The 22,312-nt window shown below is 37.7% G+C and overlaps 1 protein-coding gene across 1 annotated transcript; it reads left to right on the forward strand.

The window, feature by feature from the left end:
* Window positions 1-15,698: 15,698 nt before the first annotated feature.
* On the forward strand, window positions 15,699-21,620 carry TDRD15 (tudor domain containing 15). The gene has a single exon (XM_074153948.1). It carries the CDS (start codon window positions 15,711-15,713, stop codon window positions 21,618-21,620), a length of 5,910 nt encoding a protein of 1,969 aa, XP_074010049.1. The 5' UTR covers window positions 15,699-15,710.
* The last annotated feature ends 692 nt before the right edge of the window (window positions 21,621-22,312 follow it).

Here is a 22,312-nt window from a genome sequence, read left to right on the forward strand (position 1 = left end):
CTTCAAGATAAATTCAACATTTGCAATTTCTAGATACACACAATTTCTAATATGAATTAGTACAAATAGTTACAGTGTACTCATTTACCAAATTCAAAGGACAGTCTCCCAAGTTTCAAGGTGCTGTTTTGGAGATTGAACAATCCTCATTTATTCTGCTTTATCATTACAGCAGGTATACTGTTTATCTCCAGTGATTCACTCCCTGAAATTACCATGACTCTGACTTAATTTATTGATTCCAAGGAAAGGTTCATGTGAGCAGTCACATAGACTAGAATCATTACCGTTTAGCCTATTTTCTGTGAAGCTTGTCTGCAAAATGATTTTTTTTCTTGAAAATTCTCAAAACATCCTTACCTTTCAGGTTTGCTTGCAAGGACCCTATTCTCAAGTCACTGTTTTATCACGTGTTAGATCACTCTTGAAACGTGAGCTCAGTCCATCTGATTAACTAGCACACATTAAATTTCACCATCTCCTATGAGGGAAAAATAAAAGAGTAGATAAATACATACTTCAGAAGTAGCTATGAATTTCTTATACACTGAGAGTCAGGTTTCTGATTCAGCTCCAAGTATAATTAGTGTTGATAGATATTAAGACTCTAAATGAAAAGAAATTTATCAGGACTGGGCTGTCTCCACACCTGTGACTTCAACAGCATCTATGTGAATACTCTTATTCTAAGGCAAATAATGTGGTAAATAAGTTACATTTGATGTGGCACTGTAAAGAGACAAAACATAAGTCTGCTTAAAAAGAACTAAGAAAAGATACAATGAAGACAGTTTGGCATTCAAAATGCAAATAAGGCAGGATTTATTTGCTTAAGAGAGAAATCTAGAAAGGCTATAGAACCTTAAAACCCATTAAGTTGTGAAGTTTTATGCAACTTCAAAATCTGTGTCAGCGTATTACGTACATTTTGGTCCTGAAATGTCCTGGTCTCACTGTAAGCATCAAAGCAAAGGACAAAGGCAGATCAGGACAGAGTTCTCAATGAGTCTCAGAAGTTCACAGCTAATGTGACAGAAACATATTTATTGGTATTCAGGGAAAATTTAAAACTGGAAAAGTCTTACTAAGGCTACTTTTCTTTTACTTAGCAGAAAATTTCCCCAATCTGTTAAAGCTCTTAGCAAGTTTCTGGATTGTAAAGAAGAGTTATTTTTCATACTTGTATTTGATTTCCAGTTTTTTAGTAATGTTTTAATTGCTCCCAAATATGTATTATATGTATTTTTCATTTTCTTTCTTTTTTTTTGGGGGGGTGGGGGTGGGGGGATGGGGAGAGAGTGGGGGTGTCCCAAAAATGCCAAAACTGTTAAGAAAAGCATCAGTCTTCAAAACAGTATTTTTCACTGAAACAATCTTTGGATCCAACTGTTTTATTATTTTTAGGGGTTTATTTTCACACATTTGCGAATACCGAAACTCAAAGAACCTAATACATAGTTTGACTTTCAGTCTAGCTATTTTGCGAGAATTCACAGCAGTTTTTCTCTGATGCACGTTGACACTGCAACTGAAGGTGTGACTGCAGTGCAGAACGGTTTCAGCAAGCACCAAATACATTACTTGAAGACTGCAGATGTCAGAGCAGGAAAGCAACTAAAGTATATGCCTAAGCTCCCCAACGTGATTGCACAATCCATGGTGAAGTCTGTGCAATCGCCTCTTTCCTACTGTTTACCCATAGTGGCCAGTTCAGAACTCCTCTGTTTATAGACTTGCTTATGTTCAATACATATTTAAATTCTGATTTTTATTTTGCTAGATATGTACTCCCAGTGATAATTTTTCAAAACTCCCAGTTTTGAATAATTTTATATTTTGTCAATTTTTGTCAATATTTTTGCATTTTAAGGTTTGAGTATTCTTGCTACAAAAGATTCCTGATAAAGCCCTTTAGAGGTACTGCACATTGTGTAATGCTTTGGGGTGGGGGGAAATGATAAGAATTATTCAAAGCAAACATTTTAGGGATCAGATCAACAGATAATGCTCAATTTCAGATCACACCGACCTGTTCAGCTGAAAGAGCGCCCTGACACAGAACACATGAAGGAGAACCACTATGACCATTTGAATGTATGTGACCCTCAAGCTCCTCCTACCTTTTCCAGTAAGCTGCATTATCCCACGTAACAAAGAAAAGCGCAGTAACAACCTGTCAGCTAAGCATCACAGAAATTGCTTTCTTTCCTCTACTAGGGACGTGCTCTCTGCACAAGCAGACTAGTCTGAGTAATTTCTACTTTTAATAAGCTTTCTTTTACATTAGGGAAGTGACAATGTAGTTTTTCCAATGAAATATCTGAAATATCATTATTCCAATGAAGTATCCTTTTCAGTGGGAATGAAGTCAGGTTCTTAGAAATACACAGAGGCTACATCTGTGCCCCAGGTGTGCCACATAGGGCCTGGGATTATTCTCTGCCCCTTCACTCAACTGGTATAATCCAGTTGCACCCTCAACATGAAACTTCCTTACTCTCCAAAACAAGGTGACTGCATTCAAGTCTTCTATTGTAAAATAATCCCTGATCCAAGATGAGTCTATAATCATGCCCAGGATGTTTTTGAAGAGTGCGTTGGCTCATGATAAAATCATGCCAAGGAGCACTCTATACATAAGAATTGTCTCCCTTTTGCTCAAATCTTACATAAAATAAGCAGACTTGCCGCTAAGAAAATGCCTAGACTTTTCCAAATTCAATGGTGAATCTGTCACTGAGTTTCTTAAGGGTAAATTTTCCTCTTTATTTTAAAAATAATATTTTATGAAATTTGCACATCATCTAAAAATTTAGCCTTGAGATAACTTCTTAATATTAAAACACGGTAGAAGTAATGAAGTATTCCTTCTGTTTGTGTCTTGTTTTTAACTGACAAAGTTCTGTCCACAGATTATAGAGCTTGATTAATGAATTAACAGGTTGCATTTTATGAAGATTGTGGGGGGTCAATTGTGATTTACACATTGCAAATCTACTAAAGATTGAGCAACTTGCTTCACAAATACGAACATCTGATTAAATTCAAACTAGAAAAAGACCATTAGAGCTTAATATTTTTTTATTTTAACTTAGTTAAATCATTTATTCACTTTCTAACCTACGAGAACTGTCTGAAGCATAAACTTCAGTTTCACAGTGGCATTCTTTGGGAAATAAGATATTCTGGAAAGATTCGGGATTTTTGTACTTAAAATCATTTTGGTTGGAAGAGACCTTTAAGATCATCAAGTCCAACCATTAACCTAGCACTGCCAAGTTACCACCAAACCATGTCCCTCAGCACCACATCCACACATCTTTTAAATACCTCCAGGCATGGTGACTCAAACACATCCCTGGGCAGCCTGTTCCAATGCTTGACAACCCTTTTGGTGAAGAAATTTTTCCTAATAACTAATTTAAACCTCCCCTGGTGCAACTTAGAGGCCTATGAATAAGATTAAATATCAAACATTCGTAATTTGTGGTCTTAAAAAAAGTTTCTGTAGGAACATTGTAACGTTATATTCATCCTCAAAAATGGAAAATGTCACAGCAGTTATCAACAATAAGTTGAAGGATTTAGACCTGAAAATCTCCATTTGTAATAAACACAGTCCTCCTTCTCCTACACAGATTAAGTATCATTAATTTGTGTGCTAACTTACAAATGAATTGACCAAGGGAACAATATAATGTATCTTCTATTAACTGGGAGCTGTGACTCCGTCAAGTGTAAGACAGTTGGTGAAAACAACAGACAAGATTTGATGGATCAGGAGATCCCTTTCTATGACATGCCCCTACTTTCAAAAGCATTCAGGTTTTACACTAATTACCAGTGTTACATTTTCTCCATTCAAGAAGAAAGAAAAAATCCCTATAGAGTAGAAATGTAATTTGTGTGTGAGGTTTCTTTCATTGACCTCATATTTACCTCTGTATTTTGCAGATACAGCAGTAGCAATCTTTGCAGGTCATCATCATCTATTACTCAAGAGCATGCTGTTTATCTTAAATCCTGGTCTCACCACATTAAGTATTTCAAGGTAAGATCATGCATTACATAAAACACGAGTACAAACACTTTGGTGATATTTGTGTTCAGCAGTATGTGGGAATTAGAGAGCTAATTTCATTTTGAGCACACATGGGTTATACATGAGCTGTGAATAACTGCCCCTTGGAAATGTGCTCATTTGAAGATGACTGTCTTTGTATTTGCAATCTACACTTAACGTACAAGTGAAACACTTTGGTAACAGCATCCAGTAATGCCTTATGACTTCTTAGTTTAGAACGTTCCCTGTTACCATATAAAAAAAAATATGTAGAGAAAAAGTATTGTTATAAGAATTTATATGGAAATCCATAGGGTAATATTTGGAACCATGTTTATTCAGCCTTTTTAGCCACTGATTTAGATGTTGCTGTTTTGAAACCAAGGTACGATGCACTGGTAAACGTCACAGCACATCTGTGTAGAGTGTAGGGGGGACTAGATTTTGCACTAGAGGCAGTTAAGCTGGTACCAAAAATCTACTATGTACAAGGCCTGAATGTGTTTTACATGGCTTACACTGCAAGTAAAAGTAAAGTATATGAAGCAGAAATCTCCACCTGCCCAGAAATACCACTTTACATGACAGAGAAGGGAAAACTTAAGAGTAGACTGAATGCTGGGAAAAGAGCTTAGCACAAAGTCTGGATTGGGAGGTGCGACTTACATAATAATTTCCTGAATGTGGCCAAGCTCTGGGTTAAGCAGGAGTGAATTTCACATGAAAAATCATGCTACTGAGTACGTTCTATCTTTTAGTTGTGGTACCATCATCTTTGGAGTCTTGATCCTACAATCAAATCCACAGATGAAAAATTCAACGCAATGCTGACAGGCACACAGATCCACTTGTGCAAGCAGATCCTTAAAGTGAAAACTACCGAGGTACCATTTTTGCTTTAGAGAACTCGAAAATCAAAACCAATCTGCAGCACGAACAATGAAAAGCCAAATAGATAATGAAAATCTTTCTGTTTTTTACTTTCCGCACAGTATTAGTTACACATGTAATACTTTTCTTATTGCTTTAACATATAGAGTGAAATCCTTGCCGCAGTGAATTCAATGGGAGTTTTGCCATTGACTTCAATAAGGACAAAATTTTCTCCCAGTGCTGGTGTGATTTTCAGCCTATTCTTGCCCCCTTAATACGTGTGATGACAAAATCCTGTACTTCAATTCCAAGGATGGATCAGCACCCTGCAGCAATTAAAACTGCTGTAGTATATCATACTTTTCCAGTATATTGCCTGAAAGACCACAGAGCAGAAATATTTTGCTTTATGCTGTAAAGATAGTTAAAATTTACCCCCAAAAGTTGTTTTAAGCTATTTTAACATAAAATCCATTTCTCAACTCATCTCTCAATGGATGAAGTTGTGTATGCACATATCTAAGTACACAGCAAACTTCCTCTACCTATCTTAAGGTAGGATTTAGTCATTCATTAAAAACAGAATGAGTGCTAAAGGCCACACACATACATATGAACATCTGAGAGTGCTAGTATGAAAGGACAGGTCGTGCTGAAAGTATAAAAAGCAAGCATATGTTGTAATGAACATCGCTATTGTTTGCACTGTGATTTCAAATTTCATACAAATGGCCAATGACAAATGCCAGAAAAGTTTTAAAGAACTCATTCTGTTTGTAAACAGAGACAAGATGTAAAATATTTAACAAGACGGATATAATGATTAACACTGAAGTCTAACTTTGTAAGGCTTTTAAGAAAAAACAAACAAACATGGGACTAGATTAAACCACAGATGCCAGCTTCAGAAAGATGCTGAGCACTGCTACAGTGGGAAATAGAGATGTTCAACATTCCTAAATAAAAATTTTACAGATTATAAACCTGAAGCATGAGATGGAGAAACTAAGCAACCACAGTTTTTTTCTTTTCTGACATACGATTTTACATTTAAATGAAAATTGTGAATAGAGATTCCAGGAAAAACTATGTTCCTTAAACATTATGCATCCAGTGGACATATGCGTAGAGAACGTCTGAGCAAAACAAAGTTCTTTCATGGAGAGTGCGGGAAGTTTGATTTTTATTTGAATGTGTAAAATTCACAAACAGGTCTGCTAAAATTTTAATTGAGTATGAATTAAGACCACACAAGTGTTGTCAGATACGCATGTGTACCTCTGCAGACATCCACGGTGTTCACTAAACTCTGCAAGAGGCTGTGGTCCTTTCTTCACACACAGCTGGTAGGGTGGGAGTCAGAATTTAGTTAATCGACATGGACCATAGAAATGAATAATGTTAAAAACCTATTGGAACATCCAGTTTGCCACTTCAAACATTCAGTTTGTCTCTTCAGAAACAACTAGATGTTTTAACAGGTCTTTTTCCATCTCTTAGTTCCAGTGATTTCATGACTCCCAATTCAGTTAACTCACCCACCATCACTACATGCAACAGTTCGCTCCCCCACTCATCAGAAACATTATTCAATATTTTAACAACAGAATTGCTGTTGCAGATGCAATGTCCTTTTCCCCCTGAGAATAAACTGAGCTCAGAATTAACTCAGAACTAAAAAAAACCCAAAAAACGAAATAACAAAGTTTTTCATCTCTAGATCTTTAGAAATATAGAATTTGCTAAGCAAAATGGAACTATTTGAATCTAAAGAACTGAAATTATTAAAGCTCTATTTGGAAGATGGTTACTCCTTTTCCTGTATAGTCATTCAACCTCTCCATTAGCCGTACTCTTCCACCGCCATGCTGAAGAATTTACGCACAAAGTACCAAGGTATAGCTTCCCTCTGGGTGCTTTTACATTAGTTTTAGTTTCGAACGGCAGGTGAATCTCCCTAGCATTCCCCTTACCCTGATTCGATCAGCACAGCACACCTTTTCCACAGAGCACAAACAAATTCTTTGGAAGAACTCAAAAAATGCTTTTCAAATGCCAGTGGACATCCAGCAAATGTGACTACACTAAAGCTAGTCTTAAATAGTTCTCTCCCTTAAAACCTGTTGACTTGGATATTGGGTCACCAGCACCAATCATTTAACTTTGCAGATCTACTCTGATTGTGCCAAAGGAATTGCTAACGTAGATGGAGCCTGACATTCTCTCATCCCGCATAGCAGATACAGGTACCCGAGGTAAAACTGCAGCGCAGGGCCTTCTCATGCACAGCTCTGTGTTATGAGCCTAACTGACCTGTAAGATGACATATTGGTGTGACGTTACCACACAGCACCGTACAAACTGCACAGCAGAGAAACTCAACCTCACCACTAATGGTGGGCCTGTATCTGCCCAGCCGTACTGGCATGGTGTAGTCTGTATGGCAAAACTCATCTATTTTGGGAGGCTCCTATTAACAGAAATTCTACCTTCTGCTTTGTTCCACTGTTTAACAAGTTGTCTCAATTTGTTCTTTCACCCAAAAAGTGGGCATATTTTCTGATGTAATAGGCATATCTTCTCTCTGCTCTGACACTTAGTGGCACTGAAATGTGCAATGTGTAATTTAGGAAGCAACAATAACTATTGTCTACCGCCATTTCGTAAAAGCTTTTTCTACCCTCTGCTTTTTTATATGTAAGCTGCTGAGTTAATGACTAATTTCATATAAATTATGATATCAACATAACTTAAAAAAATATAATGTTGGTAAGATTGACGTGATCTAGTAAAACATTTAAATGGAATTTTGACTGTGTATTATGTAAATAGGTACTGTAAATAGAGTGAAAAATATTTCAAGAGTTAGTTCAGGTTACCTGAAAACACTTAAAGTGGTTTCAGATGCTGTGATTAATGCGATGACCCTTCTAGTGAAACTCTGCAGCACATGCACCGTCATATTTCATTACAGGTCAGACTGCATTAATCGCTCCTGTGCTCTGTCCGTCTACTGAAGTAGCACAAGCGCATTTCCAAACGTCCAGCTAAACTTGTGGTTGCTCCTGCCACCTAGTGGCCATCGCTTAACTTAACAGAAACACAAACTAGGAACGCATTGAGGACCCACTTTCAAAAACAAAAATAGGAAAAAGTGCACAAGCTTTTGTTTTGAGAGGACTGTTCTGAGTCCCGATGATTTTCATGTTTGTTGACTACTACAAAAAATATCGAATCTTTTGGACTGACTTCAGAGGGGAAAAAAAAAAGTGTTATATGGATCTTGCAGTGTCAAAGGTTCTTGAGACACTAGCTTTCAGGAAAAGCTGATGTGATTATTTTTATATCCCTTACTTCTAATGTAAATGTCATAATTTAAACAATAAATCAGGGCTTAAAAAATGATCCATTTATTGTGAGATTTAACTTAGCTGGAGATGCTTTCACTCTTCATTTTGAGAACTTTGAAATGTCCTGTATTTCTGCTGCTGCCACTCACTCATACTTCTGTGTTACATACATCTTCCCTTTCAAAGCTATTTATTTAAAATAAAAACACAAATGCTATTACAAGGAATGCTGAAGCGCCTTTTAGAAAAGCAACTTGATTATATGGAATAAAAAGTGTTTCTGGCAATCAAAAACCACTGATACATTTTCAGATTTCCACAAGACAACAAGCTGGAGAGGGATAGAACTAAGCCACGTAGCGTAAGTTCCTTCGCCCATGCCCTTAAGCATGTCATGACCTAATGAAATCCCAGAGGAGACAACTTCAAAGTACTTTGTTATGACAGACTTTCCTTTCTAAAAAATGATAAAGTGTAACAGTTACCTATTTTAGTAACAGTTTTATGATATTAATATTCAGAAACAATCTTAGCAGTACTAAGAACAGATCCCAAAACAGTCATGGGAATTAAAAGCAGGATATACATTGCTTCTCGCCCCATGTGGAATCAAAGCAGTTACGATCTCAATATAATTCTTCATGAAAGTCAGGTGCTTCAGAAAGGGATTCATTCCAGTCAGCATACAGCACATAGAACTAGCACCACAAGCATACATCTATTTAGTCACCCAAGAATCTTCTCACCTAAGTAGAAGATTAAGTCTGAAATCCTTCTCTGTTCCTCTGTTGGGGAGATACTCCCATCCTCTCGTAATCTGTACCTCTTGCCTTCCATGGAGGTAGGTGATTACCCAGTATTTTTTCCTCCAAGGAATTCAGTAAGGCTCACTTACTTTAAAACTCAGAACAGAAGATGCTGATAATTCCTCTCATCTCTTTTTTTTATGGTATCCTACTGATTGCAATCTTTCTCTGTTTATCTTCCACTGCTCAAATCAAAGAAATACATATTTACCAGCTGCCAAGAATACTTTAAGAAGGCTGCAGACTACTGTTGGTGTTCAGACTGGAAAAGGAATGTCTGTGTTATTCAAAAGCCATCCTTTGGGTAATAGATTTCAGTATCCCTGTTAGTTTTTACAACACAGGATAGCTTTGTCTTACATTCCCACAACTCAAAATCAATTTTCGTAAGTGCAGGAAGTTAGCTATAACTGTGATTAGTTATTCATTATCTGATTTCAACACAGGTGCTTACTCACACAGCGCTACGTTCTACTTCCTTGCAGACAGCTGACAGCAGAGCTTCATTTACGATATTCTGTTAAACTGTACTAGAAGAATACTTTACTTTCTTTATACAACACTTGAATCCACAAGGAAAACTAGTATCGATCACTTCACAAGGAATCTCATATGGAAGTGTACTGAAAGTAGTCAAACTCAGAAACAGACCACCATCTCTTACAGAATAAAAATCTGTGGTATAAACAGCCACTTCATTTCATGAGAACAGAAGGCTTTTTCAGTGAAAAGTTTTCATTAACTATTTTTAAGCCATATAAAAGATATACAATTATTTTTTAATTGTATTTCATTTCTGCCAATAGAATATAAATAAACTTGCTATGGTTTGTTAACCTTCCTTACTGGAAAAAACTGCAAAAAACATTTAATGGCTTCCTCACAATAACAACAAGGAAGGAAAATGTAGCTTTTTCTGGGAACAACAGCAACACAACATTTGTCAAGATCAATAAAGTGGAAGAGATGAAAACTCAGAGTTGGTTGTACTACTTGTACGGTAAACAAAGCTGGGAAAACCCCTTGAGATTTAGTACTAATCAGTGTGGAATGTGTAGTTTCACCAATACTTTATAACATTTGCAATTCAAATGTAAACACTGAATAGGTTTTGCAAGTTTGCAAAAGTACACTACAGGGATGTTCTGGGACAGCGCAACACTGCTATTTCTGCTTTTGGCTGTTGCGTGCTCCCTGAATGCTTACAATGGCCTATAGTGACTCAAGTCGCAAATGTTACTGGAGGAGATCGCTTCTGAGATTCGGCAGTGCTTTAAGCATACCTGACACTTTCCAATGTAAATATCAAGCCTGTGAGAAAAAAAAAATAAAAAATATACAACTCTTGAGCAAACCAAAGACCTACCAAAACCCCCACACTATGTCAGAAAAGACATAATTCCTTAACTGCCTGAAACGATGTTTGCATCGAAATTCTGTAACATTCTGATGTTGCAAAGAAATTCTGTAACAAAGTCACAAACAGAAAAAAGCCCATCTTTCCTTCCAGAAAAAGGCAAGCAAGCTCCAGCATCCAGTCGGCCCTGACAAATTGTCTGGTCACACCTTTGGCTTTTCCTCCTCCCAAGGCCCCCAACTCACAGTAACACAACTTCAAACGAGGGACATGCTGTATTCCACCATGTGTAACTGCCCATGGTTAAGGCACGCTGCAAGGAAGTGGTACGCATTTTTTAAACTCACTCACACTGCAAGAACCTGTTTCTGACGGCTCTAACCGTAAGATTACAGCTGCCATCAACACCGTAATTTGACTAGAAAAAAAGCAGTGGTAGCACCCTGCCTCCAGGAGTGAGTTTTGGACTGTAGTCAGAACAGGACTGACTTCAGTCTAAATTACAGGGAAAAACATTCCCATATCCTGCATCCCTTTGTAATATTTAGTACTCAGAACCTCCAGACTGCTCCTTAGCTCGTACCTGACTCTTCTGAATTGCCATTCTGAGGCAGCACTTTCACGCTGTAGAAGATGCCAAGATGCCTACCTATGGTTCTAGATTTCAGTCTGAGGTTTGAATCTTGCAAGAATGTAACTTCTTTAAAATATTTGGTCTTATCTTTCCCCTCTGTAAGTAAGTCCATTCTTATATAACTCTGCCTAATTATACTAGTGGAGTTTCTATAGATGTGGAATCTGATCATCTAACAAAGTAATACTACATAAATAAATTTAGTCAGAGTGTCTAAACACCTTAGATGAGGGAAGAATTCAGTATTACACTGTTTTCATCAGTCTATTATTATGTTAAATATACTGGTATTCTGTCTTTTTTATTAGAAGTAACAAAAATATCCTCAGGTGTTTTGTAAGCATCTCCAAGGCTTTTAGATACAATGGATATCCATCTCCTTAAAACAGTTCTCTTGTATATTCAAGGACGTATAAATTTAGAATAGTCTTAAAAGAGAGCTTACTGAAGAGTATCTGCGAGTAAACAGTTATATGGGGGGAAAAAAAAGAAAACCATGGCATATACTAAGCCGCTAAATTACTTACTATCCCAGACTTGTTATGTTACAGACTCATTTACTTTTAAGACTTGATAAACTTCCTGAAGTGTGCACTTTCTGCAAGAGGTACTTGGTGAGGGTGAGATGCTTCCTGTGGGAAGGCCTTTCTGGAGGAGCGCCTGAAGAGAGGGTACGTATGTTTAAACCCTGAAGCATACTGCTGTTACCTAGGAGGGACAAAAAAAACCAAAAAACAAAAACAAAAAAAACATTGATATGGGCTTAATAGTGTGTTGGTTGGTGGGGGAAGTCCCAAATGGGAAGACTGGGGTACAGAGGGAGTGCACAGGACACTACTGCATTACATTGTGGCAGAAAGTAAACTTTACATTCAGAATGAGCACGTATTCTTACACTCTGTTTAAGGAGGAAACAGACCATGCAAAACTCTGTCTTCCCAAGTAATTAGCCAGCAGTGGAATTATGTTGGACAAGAATTCACTAGACATTTTGTCTAAAAATATAAAGCTAAAGGTCTATTAGTGATAGACCTGTACAGCCTTTGAGTAGCTCTTTCAAAAAAGCTTAAACGGAACAAACATGATTGATTACCTGTAAAATTAATAACTCCTGTAAATTTTAGGGTTAATTCAAGTAGGTATGATACCACTTTGAACATGTATTATCCAGACTTCAATATAATAACTGCATTTAGAGACTACTATTATCTCCAAGAATTGCACAAGCAACTTTTCTCTCTTCCAACTTTGCAAAGCGGAACTATGATGCAGCAATCCTAACCTGTGGCAAAAAAACCAACAAACCATAAAAATTGAAGGCAAACCTTTAGGAATTATTACACACGCATGAACTCATTTCCAAGAATTAAATCAGTCAGAGATATGCCAGCATCTGTTGATATTTGTAGGACTGTATCATTGTACCAAGTTTCCTTGTCATGACCACCTCACTAAGCTTATATTCTTAGCAAAAAAACCATACAACTCCTCCCAAAGAAGAAAAAAAAAAAATAAAAATGAAAAAGCCAGACTTGCATGCAAAAGCAAGCAGGGCAGCACTTTACACCCTGCTGAGATGTACTCTTCATAGCCTGGAGAATTTCTTCGATTTCTTCCTGATGATGGGAAAGAATACGAGCTCTCAAATCCTCCTTAGATGGCTCCAGAAGGTTCAGTGACCCACAGGCACCTTTTCTAAAGCTTAGAGACCACCTCATAAATAACAGCTGCAAAATACAAGCATAAAGGAAAAAACAAACCAACCAAACAACAAACCCAAACAAACCAATCAAAAAAACAAAACAAAAAACGAACAAACAAAAAAAAAAAACCACAAACAAAAAACCACAACTCTAAAAGGAAAACGAATTCCAGCCACCCACCGAACCGCGGGACATGGGCCCCCGCCCCAGCACTTCACCCTCAGCCCCGGAGGAGGCGGGACCATTGCCCTTGGGACGTGCCGATTGGCTGCGCGCTGCCGCCAATCAATCCTAAGCCCCATTCTCCACCCAAGAAGCGTCTGAGGCCGCGGTGGTGTTACCGCGCATGCGCCTTGCCCGGCAGCGTGTGAGGGCCGGGCTTCGCACCGCCATTTTGTCAGGGAGGAGTGCTCGGCTCGGTGTGGGGTGAAATGATCGTGCTGTTGCGGTTATGGTTCTCTCGTGTCTTTTTCGCGCTTGTAAGTGATAAGGAAGCTGCTGTTGAAGGGTGACGGTCTTCGCTTTCGGGTCTTACCTGGCGGCGGCAGCGTCCTGCCGGCGGTCCGCGCCTTGTGGAGTCGAGCCCGGCCCTGCTCCTCTCAGGCGAGTGCTGCCTGGGGCATCAAACAGCCCCGGTCTAGGGGCTTTGGAGAGCAGCGCAGATACCTTAAGCTGTCGCTTGTGTCCTGCATTTGGCTGCATTTAAAGGCCCATTTATTATTATCATACAAGTTTACTTGTATGGTAGTAGTGCATGGTAAGAGTATATATTTTGATGGTTGAAGCAAATGTGTGACCAGCCTTGCTTAAAAAGTGGGTGGAAGATTATTTGTGTGATGTTCTGATGTGTGTTGAGCTGCAGTGAAGAGAAAATTGTCTCACCGTGGTTTTAGGAAGGTGGATTCAGTTTTGTAATTTTATCTTGTGAAATCTTAACACTGTAATTAAACTGGATAGGAGGAACTCTTTCAGGGTGCATTTGTTGGGCAGGAGGAGGATTTAGAGATGTAGTACAAAAATTTAGTGTATGTATATTTTTCTAATGATTTTTCTATCATCTTTCCTTGTAGGGAGATGCAGAGTTGTTAAAAAGAGAGCTGAGGTTTCTAAAGGTGTGTTCTTAATAAGTCCTAACTAGTTTATAGGTGAGTAAAAAGCAAAAGGTTGTTTTTAAACTGTTGAAATGTGACTGTACTGGTGTAATGCAGTTATTTGAGCTGTGGCAATGGGCAAGCAAATGTTGATGCACAAATTGTTTTCATTTGTTATGTGTTTCTGTAACCAGTGTTTGTTTCAATGGAGAGGAAAAAAAAAAAACAAAACGCAAATAAACCAGGAGGGCCTGAAGCATCAGTGGTATACCTTCAAAAGTTTGATTCTCTCTAATGTTCAGGTGTTTCTTCCAGGCAGACAGAACCTTTTCCTGAAGGCTGACTTCTTTCATTGAAAGCGCTCAGAATTTAGCTTTCTGTTTTATTACAGGGAAAGGTGGAGAACCCCTAGGGGCCTTCTTTAAGAAGGTATTTGGTACTGCTTTTACTAGGAGGTTTTCTTGTGTGGCTGGTGGTTTTGGGTTTTTTTTTTTAAGAAGTCATGTATTTTTCTTCCTCCTGCCCGAGATGTTCTAGTAAGCTTTACAGTAGGAGTACTCATTTATTTATTAATTCTTATTTTTTTGTGAAACTAGAATGATAGGAATCAGTATGTAATCTGAAGGCAGTTTGTATTATTACTACCTACTTCATGTATGCTTGTGATAAAAACTACAATGGCAGTCTTGCTCTAATAACGTGTAGTTGAAGCGAGAAGTTTTGTTTTCAGCTTCACTTAAGAATTCATAAATTGAGCATGTGCATTTCCAGTCTATCCTTCTGTGTTCAGCCACTGTCTTTGACAGATGTTGTCTACCCTTAATGACTTTATTAGAACAGCAGTTTATTCCATAGAATTGCTTGGTCAAATTGTGGGCATGCACAGCCTTTTAAACAACGTGAAGTCACAGATCCATTGACAAATTTGAATGGAACTGGAAGCTGATCTTGAAGACCAGATTATAGATGAAGGTCAGAGAAGTATCTGAAGGGTTTGAGGGTACTTGAACTGTCAGGAAAGGAGTGTTGAGACAGTACAAAAAAAGACACCTGGCACAATCATTAGTTGATGGGCAGTTCAAAAATGATGGACCTAGATAATGTGTTCTCTATGTCCTTGCAACTGTGAAAACTTAAAATAGGCTACAGTTTTACCTGATAGTATATAGACAGCCAGATTAAGTAAATGGTAAAGTACAGCTCTGCAAGATGTCATTGATTTGAAGGAGTGATTAACACAGAAAAAGCAGGACGAGTAGGGTAAGTGTCCTTTATCATGCACATATTAAAAAGAAAAACAGAAACAGACTGGAAGTGCTTCTGCAGGTAACTTTAACTGCAAGTCCAGTGCAATGAAACACTGTATTGGATCTCCTTTGGAGAGATTTAGTGGATTTACTAGGTAAATTTACTGGATGTAAGCAACATTTGTGAGATGAGCAGAGATTGTCTAAATGACATTAATTGCTTTCCGCTCTTTCTTTTTGTTTGAGAAGAAATACAGCTATCTTTGTGGTTGTCTGTCCTGTTCCACATCTCTGATTACGAATTATTCTCAAGTGATAAAATTAGACTAGCCACAGGAGCAAGTGCAGTGGTACCTTTTTTTTTTTTCACGTTATGAGCATGTCTTTATAAAGACAGTTGTGTCAAGTGTATCCTAGTTGCATAAAACATGACATTGTTAAATGTTTAGTATACATTTTAAGCATAAGTGTGATAATATACTATTAGAACGTTTTGAAAACAAATTTAATGTGAGGAATAGGTTGACAAACTAGAAAAAAAAGGGAACTTATCAGGCTGATCTTACTCCTTTTCTTTACAGATAGAATGGAATCTCTGACTCCCTCGCCAAACATAGTGGATATGAATCTGAAGATAATTAGTATAGAATGCCATCCCAAATGTTTGGTTATAGTGTTCCAGGGTCAATACAAGGCAGGATGTGAGCTTGACTATTACATACTACAAAATGAAATACAACGTGTATTCAAAGTAAAAGGTAATGTTTACATTGGTGGATCCTGTTTGGTGGAAGACACAGAAGGAAAATGGCATAGAGGAAGAGTTCTGGAGAAGAGAGAGAGTATTTGTGAGGCTCTTCTTATAGACACTGGGCAAGTGCTGGTGGTTGAGGAAACACATCTTGCTTCTGCTGCTGATGAATTGTTTCACCTGCCTCCAAAGGTCGTTTGGGGTGTTTTTGCAAGCATACTTCCTTTGGGAGAAAAATGGAGTCCAAAAGCCATTAACTATTTTTCATCTCTGGTAGGATTACAGATTACAGGTCATGTGAAAGCTGTTACACCGTACCAACTGTTCATTGTAGAAGTACCAAAGATCATTAGTGATGTCCTTGAACTGAAGTTAGGAAAGTGTATTGATGGAGATTCATTTTGCCTTATTGTAGAAACATTAAGAGCATTTCCCCAAGAAGTGCTTTGTAAAAGAGTGCCACAATTGTTGCAACAGAAGTATCCAGTCAAGGAGTTTCTTACTTACATTAATTCTGAGAAACCAACAGATTCTTGGCCAGTTCCAGATGCTCTCTTTCCATGTCTACCTGTTGGCAGTAGAGAAAATGTAAAAATAACTGTTGCAGTAAGCCCAAATAAATTTTACTGTCAGATACAGAAATGGCAGAAAGAGCTGGAATATTTGACAGAAACTATGCATTTGTACTATGAAGCTGTCAGTACAGAAAGTAATAAATCTTTTGATAGTTTAGGGCTACTCTGTGCTGCCAAAGGGCAAAACGGACAATGGCATAGAGGAGTGATAAAACAGGTTCTTTCTGACCGTGTGGAAGTCTGGTTTATGGATTTTGGCACTATTGAAGCTGTGCCATCTAGTTGTGTTCAGAAACTTAGAGTTGAGTTCATGGCATTACCAATGATTTCATTTCCGTGTGCGCTGTCTTGTTTTCGTAGTCAGGATGAGGCAGTAATAAAAATTCAGCTGAAAGAACTTGTACAGGCCTTGATAGGACAAACTTCTGTGTGTGTCTATGTTGATTTATTCAATGACATTAAACGCTTGTATTATGTTACACTGCAAAGTCAAAATCTTGGAATTAATGCTAAGCATCCAGAAATCCTGAATGAGGCAGCTGCATCATGTGTATCACTTCTGGAAAGAAAAATCACAAGTATTGCTGTAAACTACAAACCATCTGATGAGAGATACAATTCATTTAAGAATTGTACAGGAAATAAACATACAAAAAACTGCTTACCTGAATGGGATATTTCTTTGTCAAGCCACTGCAAAAGAGTAGAAATGCAAGTGAATTCTTTCCATACTGCTTTTGTAGTATATGTCATAAATCCATCTGACTTCTGGATTCAAACATATGAGTATCAGAATGAATTTCAAGCCTTGATGAAAAATATTGCAGATGCATATAACCAATGTAGAGCTGATGAAATGGTCCTTAAAAACCCAGAACCTGGATTGCTCTGTTGTGCCAGGTATAGCAAAGACATGTGTTATTATCGGGGTGTTGTCATTGAAGTGCTTCATGTAAATATTACTGTTTTTTTTTTGGACTTTGGAAACACAGATACTGTACCCTGTTACGATGTGAAAACATTGCTTCCTGAGTTTTCTGATTTACCAGCTTTAGCTATGTGTTGTGCACTTGCTTGTACGTTTCCTGTTGATGATATATGGGTTAAAAGGGAAATTGATTTCTTCAAACACATTGTGTTTAACAAACTACTCCAGCTTCAAGTCATTGGAAGGCAAAACAACAAGTATATTGTTAATGCGCGGTACAGGAATGGTTTGGAGCAAGGAAATGTTGCCACATGCATGGTTCAAGCTGGATATGCTGAATACTGGGAAAAGACACTAGATTCTGTTCTAAATTTAGGGAAAAAATGTCAACGCCCGAATCGCCACAAATTTAAAAAAAAAAAAGTAAATGCACAGAGCCTCTGTAATATTCATAAAAATAAGATATCTGGAAATAGAGAGAGATTTCAGATGGAAAAATCATTAAGTGTGCCTTCAGTGCTGAGAGAGTCTGTTGTGCTGTCCTGTTTTGGAAAAGGTGCTATCTCTAAAAGGTGTAAATCGGTACATGAGAAAAAAATATTTTATAAAGAGTGTGTGTTTAAACCAGGAGCTACTTTTGAAGTGGTGTGTTCTTACATTGTTTCTCCAGCACATTTTTCATGTCAGTTGCAAAGTAAACTGCCAGAGCTAAATAACTTAATGGAACAAATTCAGACTTACTATAAAGAACATACCAGTCCTTACAAACCTGGACAGGTTGCCTGTGTTGTTAAATGTCCCAAAGATGGGAAGTGGTACAGAGCAACTGTTTTGCAGCAAGTATCCACAACTGAAGTTGATGTGGTGTTTGTAGACTATGGTTATCAGGAAAGAGTTTTACTTAAAGATCTTCAAGCTGCTGTTCCAGATTTCCTAACTCTGGAAAGTCAAGCATTTCGATGTGGACTTAAAAATGTACCCTTTCAGGCTGACTCACTTAATTGGTCTGAAGCGAGTAGGCACTTTGAAGACTTCATTTCTGCTTCTGGAGGACCACTGACTTGCATCATTTATGCTCTTATTCTTGTAAGCCCCAACTGTTTATGCAATATAGTTGACTTACAGAGTCCATTTATTAGTGCAGAGGAATTCCTCAGAGAGCGTGGTCTCACCCTGTCTGAATATATTGGTCTGAGAAACCTTGCATCTTTGAGTTCTCTGTACAGTTTTTGCTACTCATCTTTTAGCATAAAAATCGGAAGCGAGGAGGAGGTTTATATAACTCACATACATAGTCCTTCAAAATTCTATTGTCAACTTAATCGAAACACTGAAACTATAGAGGCATTGACGAAGAAAGTTAGTGTTGTAAGTGAAATGTCAAATAATGCAAAATATGATACCAGCAATACGCGACTATGTTTAGCCAGATATTTTGAAGATGGTCTCTTTTACAGAGCTTTGGCTTTTCCTGTGGAATCAACGTCCTATGTATGCGCTGACTTTGTGGATTTTGGAAATAAGAATATGGTAGAGAGAGACCAGTTGATACCTATTCCAGACTCTGCCACTGACCTAATACTCACACCCATGCAAGCTATTAAATGCTGTCTGTCAGATCTTAGGGAGTCAAAAATTCCAGCAAGAGTTACTAGATGGTTTGAGGAAACATTCCTGGGTAAACTGCTGAAGGCTGTAATTGTATCCAGAGAATCAGATGGACAGATTGTTGTGGAGTTGTATGATGGACAACTCAAAGTCAGTCAGAAAATTAAAGAAAAAATGTTGGAAGAATTGGTACCAAAAAATTATGCAGAACAACTTGTTGGAAGTAATAGAGGAATGATATGTCACATGGAAGACGACAAAGAAATTAGCAAAGTAACTGGCAGAAGTCCTGAAAAAGTTAAATTGAAAATTAAAGTGAAATGCCAAGTATATGACAAGTATTATCAGGGAGATGGTCAACAGAACTTTGGAGATGAAGAGCAAACTGCATGTAGCACACAAAAGTTGTGTAGTGGGTCCTCAAAACTGCTAACTTTACAGGACAGTCAAGAACCAGGTTTTAGAAATACTGTCACTGCTGTTCTGGAGCGCAGAGGGGAAACTCCGGTTGGAGAGCCTGCTTCTCACTCACTCTGTCATCCAGCTTTAAATTCAAAGGAAATAATTGTAAATGCTCACTCTGAATCTCATAATGAAAGACTAAATTATACAGGTCAGCAGGAAAGCAGTAATGAAAATATACCTAAATTAATTAGTCTTCCTAAACGTGATATTCAGGTGAATTCTGAAGTAGCAGGGTATATTTCTCATATGAATAGTCCTTCAAGTTTCTATGTTCAGCTTGCAGAGGATGTAAACTTAGTAACACAACTAGCAGAAGAATTAAACAAAAGCATGGTGAATACAGATCATGAAAACTGCTTAGATGATCTCACGGTAGGGGCTCTCATCGTAGCAGAGCATGTCACAGATTGTTTTTACTATAGAGCAGTTATTAAAACTCTGAAATCGGGAAACTCCTTTGAGGTAGAGTTCATTGACTATGGTAATGCAGCAGTTTTAAGTCCTTCAAAAATCTTCAGGGTTCAGAAAAAGTTCTTAACTTTTCCAAGACTCAGTGTTCATTGTTTCCTTAGCAGAGTAAAAAGTGGTCCTGATGAAGGCTGGACTAATAAAAGTACTTCCTATTTTCTAAGCGAAACAAATAACAAGCAAGTCACTTGCAAGTTCATACAGCAACATGGAGAGCGATGGGAAGTAGATGTAATTTGTGATGGAAAGTCTATGTCTCAAGACCTGCAGAAAAAAGGCAGGACAACATGGCGAAACACACCAATGTGTAATTGGGAAAATAGGCCAAAGCAAATTCTTGTTACAGATAGAAAATCTAGGAATGGTTTAGATGATCTAAGTAAAACTAAGATAGTTAGGATGAAAAATGCTTCCAAAACACCTTTAAATGTCCTTCCTCAAGATCTAAATTCTGGACAGGTAGAAGGAGCAAAAGTAATTCATATTTCAGAGAATGGAGAATTTCATGTACAGTTATGTAGAAATTTGCAAATACTACATGAGTTAAATGTAATGCTCCTCAAAGAAGCACAAAAAAGTGATTTGCTTAGAGTGGATGACATTGAAGAAGGATTGGAGTGCATGACAAAATCTGAAAGGAACTTGAAGTGGTATCGATCAAAAGTGATAAAGAAGTTTGTCAGGGAGAAGTTAATGCGAGTTTTTCTCATGGATTATGGTGAGTGTGAGATGGTGTCCTTAAATAATGCAAGGATGCTCAGTGACAAGACCAAAAGTATTCCTAAACAAGCTGTGTTTTGTAAATGTGTTTGGTTTAAAAAAATGAAGAAAATTCAGTTTGTCCATGTAATAAATGCAGTCCTGGATCGTGAAATAAGGATCATGTTTTTGAGATATTTGGAATCCTCTCATATCTGGGAAGTAGATATTTTAATAGAGGAAGTTCTGCTTCAGGAGTATGTGAATGAAGTCTTAAGTCATTGTCAGACTATTGTTGGACCAGAAAAATCCAGTAATACAGACTGTAAGGAGTCTGATACATCATTCAAGATAAATTCCATCACGTGGACGCTGATGCAGGGTGGCAGAAGGTATCCTGGGTTTGTAACTGCAGTTACTGATCCTTCGAACTTCTGCATCCAGTTTGAAGTCTTATTTGATTGCATGAAAAACTTGTCTTTGCTGCTCTCTGACCTTCCTGACGACTTGCCAGCTTTGCCAAAAGAACTTGTGGCTCCTGGTACTAGCTGCTTGATCAAGTTTGGACTGGAAGGACAGTGGAACAGGGCAGAAGTTAGTGAAGTAACAAGTCAGTCTGTTGTTCTTACATTTATTGATTATGGCTTTCTGAAGGTCATCCCCTACTCTGATACCCATAAACTTAAAGTTATTCCAGAAAGTCTGTCTTTCTTACCACGGTTGGCACACCCTTGCTCTTTACATGATATAGTCCCTGCCAAGGGGCAATACTGGAGTGATGAAGCTAAACTTCTGTTTCAGAAGCTTCTTAGTAAACCGGGACTGACGTTTCATTTTAGACACTATGGCTCCGAAATGGAATTAGAGGTGGATGTTCTGTACGAGGAGAGCAATCTAGCTCTGGCCTTAATTGCTGCTGGCCATGCAGTCTGCTCTAGAAGTAGGTGCTGCCTCATTCCAGTTGGCAGAATTAAATCAGAAAAAACAGATTTGCAGCCTTAGTGTCCAGCTTCTAGCTACAGTGCTTCCCTTTATGAATCAGATTATAGTTATGATGAAAACTCTTATTTTGATGACAGAAATAAAGAAAAAAAAAGTGAAACAAAATATCTGAAGTACAGGACTATGTGCGATAAAGTTTCACATATGGAAGTCTGGTACAGTAGGTGCTGGAATATCATTAACAAAGGATCTGAGTTCATGTAACACTGAAGGAAAAGAAAAACTGTAGAAGATGGACAATACTGTGGAGAAGTTGGAGTTTTTTCAGCATTGTGATAAGGAAAGTAAAATTGACTTAATACAGTGTAAAACTGCTACCAGAAGCACTGATTGAGGCTTGTGGTTCTGATGTTCCACAGTCCAGAAAGATGATGTGAAGATACTGTAAAAATAATTATATTTGACAGTAAGTAGACAGCAGTTAGGAGAGTATTTCTTCAATGTATTAAAAAAAAAAAAATACAGATACTGCTTTTGGTATATTTTTTCCTTCAAGATCTGTTGTTATATTTATTTAGACAATCATGTTTTTGGCAAACTTTTCTGTCAGAATGCTTTTGAAATCTATATGTGTATATATAAAAAACTTTATTTGCAGTAACATCTAGTTTACAGTGTAATTGTCTCTTTGTTTTGAATGCTCAGAAAACGAAGGTGCCATGCATCATCTTTGTTTCTAATTCCAAATTTCC

Source organism: Numenius arquata, chromosome 9, assembly GCF_964106895.1.
Source record: "Numenius arquata chromosome 9, bNumArq3.hap1.1, whole genome shotgun sequence".
Taxonomy (NCBI): domain Eukaryota; kingdom Metazoa; phylum Chordata; class Aves; order Charadriiformes; family Scolopacidae; genus Numenius; species Numenius arquata.